The following is a 7,036-nucleotide window of genomic DNA, read 5'->3' on the forward strand; positions in this document are numbered from 1 at the left end:
TAATGAAAAGCTCATATACAAGTGTTTGTTTCAAAATATATGAACCAAGCAAGCTAGCATGCATAATTTCCTTCTCCATCTCCCAGTATACATTAGATATTTTGTTATTTCATATTGTTATTCAATGTGCGTGAGTTTTTTGATATTCGCTTGAACTACCGTAAAATCTTCTTTAATTACAGGCACTAAACATCCGCGCGATGCGCGGGCATTCCCTTCTAGTTTTATATTATATTGATCAGTACTGTATAATGATGACAAGTAGACAGGGCAGTTCATATCAATTTTCTTGGCTGATTATTTATGGCTATGTTTAGCGTGCTTACAATTTTCTTTTGGGATATTCGGGGAATTAATAATGTTGAATTGGACTGAACTAAACTAAACATCGCCCTCTTGATTTCTAAGGCACTCATGTTTGTCTCCTCTTCTGAGCCAACTTCTGCGCTGTCCTTTCAATGACAGCTCGTTGAAAATCACAAGGGCTCATAAAAGCCAAGACACCGTTCAATTAGTTGCCTATAAACATACCACTGATTCCATGCTACTACTATCTATTAATTTCTGTTCAAACTTTCAAGCTTTCTTGCCACACTAACGTTAGCTAGACTAATATAACCAGCATCGAATAATTACAACCATAATACTAGTATGAGGACTTAAAGTTTCAATTTGCCCACTGAACTTTGTTAATATCAATTCTCTCATTAAACTTGTAAAGATGCGCTATTATTGTCAAGACAAAAATGCCCCATGAGCAGTGGCAGAGCCACATACAAGCAAGTGGGGTCAATTTGAAAAATTAGTTCTTAGATTTAGGAAATTTAGAAAATTTCAAAGCTGCATCTTATTTGACTCCACTATATTTTATCAAATTCTCTTTCCTATTAACATTGACCACAAAAAATTGAAAATTCATAATTCTTACCATCACAATAATTTTGAATTTATTTCAAATTATCTATGGAACTTAGTTCAAGAATAAATTTATCTAAAATTTTCAAACACAAAGGGTGAACTTTCTTGAGTGGAGTAAGAAAACCAATTTTTCAAATTATTATTTTTTCAAGCTTCAAAGTCTTCAAAAACAAGAATTATTCAAGTGGATGGTGAACTTTTTATTTATAATAAGAAATTAAGTTATTATGATTTTTATTTATAATAGAGTAAAGATAAATTTTATAAAAGAAACCTGTAGAAGATCAAGTTGATGGTGATTCACAGATTGTTTTAAAAAAAATTCAAGAGGTTCAGTTGCTTACATTGAAAAAGACATATTTAACAAAATTGATAATAAATTGATTTTGCAACATTTTAACAAAAGAGTACTCATAGAGTATAATTATAACCTCTATATAATGTTAGTAGTTTTTTTTTTAAATAAATTTTACTATACTAAAATTTGACCCTACTTACTGTGGGGTCTTAGCTCCACCCCTGCCCACGAGGGTAAGGTTTGCACATCATATGCCTCTACTTCCATTCTTAAACATTGTAATAACTTAATAACAGGTTGTAAGATATGTCTAACTATTTATAAAACTTCATAACAGAAATGCAGTTATTATATATAGAGTCCATATGAATAGTGATGGAGTATCACACAATTATTGTAAAATTGTACAAGTAGTTAAACATATTTTACAGTTTGTTGAAATAGCATTACACCATTCATGACAGTTGTTATGAAAACCTTTTTTATCCCTTACCCCAAAATAATTTACCTTCAGAAGTTTAATGGGCAAACTGATATAAAATAAATAAATAAAGTTCAATGGATATGTGACAACTCAAGAGAAAGAAAAGGTAAATTAGAAACAAGAAAGTAGTTTTTTTTTTTTTTGTCAAACGATAGTCTCTTTATATATTTAGTGAACTTGATAAAACAAGTTGTTAAGTACAAAAGTGGATATTCATCCTATTGTCCTCCTGTATGCTCTCTTTGAGCCACAGGGGGAAGCTTTGCTTCCATACCACATTGGAAACAAGCTTGGTTGCAAATTGTGCCATTTGATGAGCACATCTATTTCCATCTCTATTAATAAACAAAAAGGTACAGTATTGGAACACACCACATAGTTGTTTGATATCTTCCATTATTGTACCAATTGGGGCTTCCTCCCTACCATTCGCATGGATTCTCTCAATGACAGCTTTGCAATCAGATTGCACCTCTATTTCTCGCCATCCAGCTTCCTTAGCCATCACCAGCCCCTGTCGGATTGCATCTGCCTCTTCTAGTTCAGCACCACCTCTGCTATACTTCCTGATACCTCTAGCTTCTACAAGGTTCCCATGACTGTCCCTCGCTACCATTCCTAGCCCCGCTCCTGCTAACTTAATAGGAACGGCAGCATCAGTGTTGATTCTCATTATACCTGTATCTGGTGGCCTCCATTGGTGGTTGAGCAGTTGGTGTCTTGTTCCTGTTCTGTGCTTTGCCTCCTGTTCCATCTGCTCCTCTTGAAATTCCAGACATTCATTGTTTGCTGTTTCTATTACAGACAGATGATCTCTATACTTCCCTTCATACTGTCGAGCATTTCGTGCTTTCCACAATTGCCAGATGATGTTTGCTGTGAGTGTAATGTGATCTTCTCCTCTTGTTCTTTTCCTTGCCTGTAGTAACCCTTCCCACCACCTCCAGAAATTTGCCCGCCATTGTAATAAGCCGTCCCACTGTATTGGGGCCAACTTCCATATAGGTTCCGCCATTTTGCAGAAGAAACAAGAAAGTAGTTGAAAAACCTATTTAGGTAATACTCAAAATTTTTTTCCAAAAACGTGACTATCCAAATCCAAACGCAGTGCGGTTCTTTTCCTTTGCTTTATAAAAACTGAAAAGGCTCTGGGAGTATCGATTTCCAGTAGAGAAAAGAATCCTTGTCATCTACATCAAGTTTATAAATCCTGCCACCAAATCTTCCCGCCCTTTCTCTCCTTCATGGCGAAAGGAGTCAAGGCCTCCGGAGGAGGAAGGCGCCCAGATGATGTATATGGAGACAGACTGAGCAGATTACCAGATCCTAACATCAGTCACATTCTCTCTTTTCTTCCCACAAAATTTGCAGTCGCCACCTCAATTCTGTCCACCAGGTGGGGGCATATCTACCACGATTTTAACAGCTTTGATTTCGACGATCCGATGCCTTTCAAAGCAAATTAAAATGGATTTATTTACAATGATAATTTCATGGATTTTGTCAACACAATTTTACTGCAATCCAGAGCGAATTCAGTGAGTAAATTTCGGATTAGTTCTTTAACCCCGATCAAATGCTTAATTCCTGGATGATTGCCATGCTTTCTTGGGATGTTAAAGTTCTTGACATAAGGTGCCAGCAGTTCGTCGGTAGTCAAATTTTGCCCAATCAAATATTCATAAGAAAACTTTTGTGGTCTTGAAATTATCTGGACAAAGAATCAAACTACGTGAGCTGAATTTCTAGCCAAATCTCAAGGTCTTTCATCTGGATAACATGAACGTATTGGCTGGCAATGATGAAGGTTGGAAATCTCTGAAAATGGCTACCCATTGCTTGAGGATTTACAGATTACTACAACGTTTATTGATCAGCTTGTATACTTTAGTATTAGACTTACTGCACTGATAAAATTGACATTGACTAATATCAAAGCCACAGGTCTGGCCGACGTTGTTGGATTTGACGCCCCAAATCTTCGTTATCTTGAGTGTGACTTTCATCGGGTCGGCGGGGGAAGTTTCGTTTATTCTGCACAGATTAGGGAAATTAAAGTACATCAATTTAGCGGCAGTGAATCTGATCTAGAGTTTGTACGACGTATATTACAGCAGAGTGCTATGCTAAAGTCGGTGTCTCTGACTGCTGCGCCAGATGGAATGGCAGAAGGATGGCCTTATTCGGTCACCGAAAAGTTGATCAATTTCTCAAGGTGCACCAGAAAATGTGAGCTTGAGCTTAATTGAAGGAAAAGTTTTGTGCCATAAACTTCTGTAGAAATTTTAAGCCAAGCATCATTAATTAGTGGCCACGTGTATTTGTTAATTTATTTTAATTGATTGACTATATAGGTGGATGATTGTGTTTCGTAGTGTGAAGCGGATGATTAATTCCTATGTTAGTATTAGCAGTAGTTGGAGTCTGAAGTAGTTTGTCTCGTGTCTCTTGGATATAAAAGTCAGTAGCCTCCGGTGGTTCTTTTTTTTTTTTGTTTGAACATTGTAAGAATTGTAGCTGCAGCCTTGTTTGATTAATTGAAGAAAATTTGCTTTGCCTCATATATCAAATTCTCGTTATTGTTCCTGTAGGTTTATATTTGAGTACAATTTTGGGTCCAACAACTTCTACAGATGCTCAAAAGTTGGAAACTTGAGCAAAGCAGATTCAGTTCTTTACTCTAGGATTAATTTGATGTGGGAATAGTTTCTCTTTTTCTTATTTTTTTTCCCAATAAATTTGTATCTTTGAATTCTTGAAGATGTCACTAGAAATTAAGTACCTTTTTCTGTTGACTAGTAATCAGTTTTTCACGTTAGATGATTGTTACATATTATGCAGTGTCAGCTGAGTTGGTCTACTCAGATTTGCTATGCAATATCACTGTGTCATCTGTTGATTACCAGAAAATCTCCAAATCATAATCTGTCTAATCTAATTTCTTCTTAATTTATTGCCGAAGTGCTGCAGTTGATTTTGTACCATTATTGCTACCACCCAATGTTATGATGATACACACTCATCATAAGGTACAAAAAGAATACACTTCCATGAATGACTTATAGCGAACATGCATGAATTAAACTTTCAACATAAAGAATGTTTATTGCTGAAAAACGAAAAAGAAAAAAAAATCAATATAGAATTCTATGCTGATGTCATAACCTCCGGTTGGACTGCAATTGGCTTCTGACAGAGAACTTTGCTGATGTCCATGCAGTAAGAGATCCATGAGACAGGGGTACATCAGGTGCTAATGGGGTAAATGTGATTTCATAGGTCTTCTGGTTCACCTCTGAGAAACTCAGTTTACTCGGTTGAACTGTCACATTGACGCCTCCTGGCTGAACAATCTTAACTGTGTAGACTGAATTAGCATCACCAACGTTAGTGACATTCCTTGTATACTCTGAACTTCGGATCCAACTATAATTGAGAATGAAGGAGTTCAATTGTGTGTCGCGTATTCTTGATTCAGCCGAGCAATTTGCCTTGCGCTGTAGAATTCTGCCAAGTTGCCTGTCTGTATAATTCAAGCCACATAGAAAAGTTGTGTAATCTTTTGGCTCAATGTCATAAATGAGTCCCGGATTGTTGGCTCTCGCTGGATTAACATGGCCTGAACCCGTGGCTAAAAGGTCGGCTGGAATGTGCTTATAATCTAGAATGGGATCTTGGCAAGGTTGACGAGATCAGTAGTGGTCATCATCGCAGAGTTGATTGCAGCTGGAGACCAATTGGGATGTGCACTTTTGAGTAATGCCGCGACACCGCTGAGATGAGGGCAAGACATTGAAGTGCCCGAGACTACATTGAAGATGGATTTCGTGTTGGTTTTGTTCTCAACAGATTGATGATAGGCTGCGAGAACGTTTACACCAGGGCCAATTATGTCAGGTTTCAAGATTCCAGGACTTCCAAAGCTTGGACCTCTGGAAGAAAAGTAAGCAACTGCTGGAGCCTGACTGTCTCCAATGATAGTTCCTTTGAATGAGATTGTAGCCACAGATGAAGTAGTTGAATTTATGTATGCAATGAGTTTAACTTGATCAACGTAATTTGTGTTTGTTGCTGGAAGAACATGAGCATCGGCCTGCGTGGTGTAACCTTCGGCCTCCGAATTGATGATGATCATGCTTACACCACTAGCAGCCTTGACGTTTGTTCCCTTACTTATTGGTGGTATGGCACCAAGTTCACATACTACTATTTTTCCTTTAACTTCTGTGATGTTCTGGAGTGCTTCAGTGCAGTACCGATCAGCATCAATATCACTCTGGTTTAGGCCAGGGTAAAACAGAGGATATGGTGTTGGAGGAAAATCATTGGGCTGATACAGCGACTGGCCATTTAGCTCCTCTTTGTTTCGAAGCACAGCAGTTGCCCTTTATTTCTCTGTCAATAGTGCTTGCACCAATGGTGAGAATCCATGGCACGTCGTTGGACAGAGGGAACAGATAAGGACCATTATTTCCTGCTGAGTAACTCGGGAAGATGCCTTTTTCCATTGCACTATATGCACCAAGAGCAATGTTGTCTTCATGAAATGGTACCCAACTTCCACCAAGGGAGATGGAGAGAATATCATCATCGTCAATAACAACATCCATTGCAGCCAATATATTGCTTTCGGAACAATCATCTGTACCGCATAGTTTGTAGATTGCCAAGTGAGCAAGAGGTGCAACACCGACAGCAGTGCCATTAGCATTTCCAAACACGTTGGCGCCCTTGACAAATTTTCCTGCAGCTGTGCCTGCTGTATGAGTACCATGGCCACTGTCATCAGCTGGAGATCCATTCCCATCGCTGAAGAATCTTGCTCCAATCAATTTGTTATTGCATACTGGGGTGCTGAATTCGCACTTTCCCTTCCATTTAGCAGGTGGTGGAGGCATTCCTTCATCACTAAATGAAGGGTGGTCCAGCTTAATTCCTGTGTCCAGGACTCCAATGATGACGCCCTTTCCATAAATGGACTCTCTCCAAAATCCCGAATTTTGATGCAATCCAAGCAAATTAAGAGTGCGTGTTGTATGCAAAGACAGCATCCTTTGGGGCCGAGCAGAAAGAAAACCAGACCTCTTCTCCATTTCTTTGACATCTTCACCGGATAATTTGGCAGAAAATCCTTTGAAAACATTGTGGTACCTACACACCATTCGTGGTGCTTCATTGGTACTTGCGATTGTTGTTGGCAGAAAGGAATTGTACCAGCTATATAAATCTTCATTTGGGCTTGAAAAACTTTCTGTGGGCAGCTGAGTAAAAGAGTCAGGTGTCTCAACATGAACAATGTAAGTCTCTAAATTGGCAGAGATTGCCAAAAAATGTAG

At 38.3% G+C, this 7,036-nt stretch overlaps 1 protein-coding gene and 1 pseudogene across 1 annotated transcript; both read right to left on the reverse strand.

The window, feature by feature from the left end:
• Positions 1-1,893: 1,893 nt before the first annotated feature.
• Positions 1,894-2,715, reverse strand: LOC140007301 (uncharacterized). Its single transcript, XM_072050027.1, has one exon. The coding sequence runs from the start codon at positions 2,713-2,715 to the stop codon at positions 1,894-1,896; it is 822 nt and encodes a 273-aa protein (XP_071906128.1).
• Positions 2,716-4,779: 2,064 nt separating this feature from the next.
• On the reverse strand, positions 4,780-7,036 carry LOC113689371 (subtilisin-like protease; annotated as a pseudogene).

Source organism: Coffea arabica, chromosome 5c (genome assembly GCF_036785885.1).
Source record: "Coffea arabica cultivar ET-39 chromosome 5c, Coffea Arabica ET-39 HiFi, whole genome shotgun sequence".
NCBI classification, from domain to species: domain Eukaryota; kingdom Viridiplantae; phylum Streptophyta; class Magnoliopsida; order Gentianales; family Rubiaceae; genus Coffea; species Coffea arabica.

Coding starts and splice junctions, on each gene's coding strand:
- LOC140007301 (XM_072050027.1), bottom strand. CDS start 2,715: ATGGCGGAACCTATATGGAAGTTGGCCCCAATACAGTGGGACGGCTTA.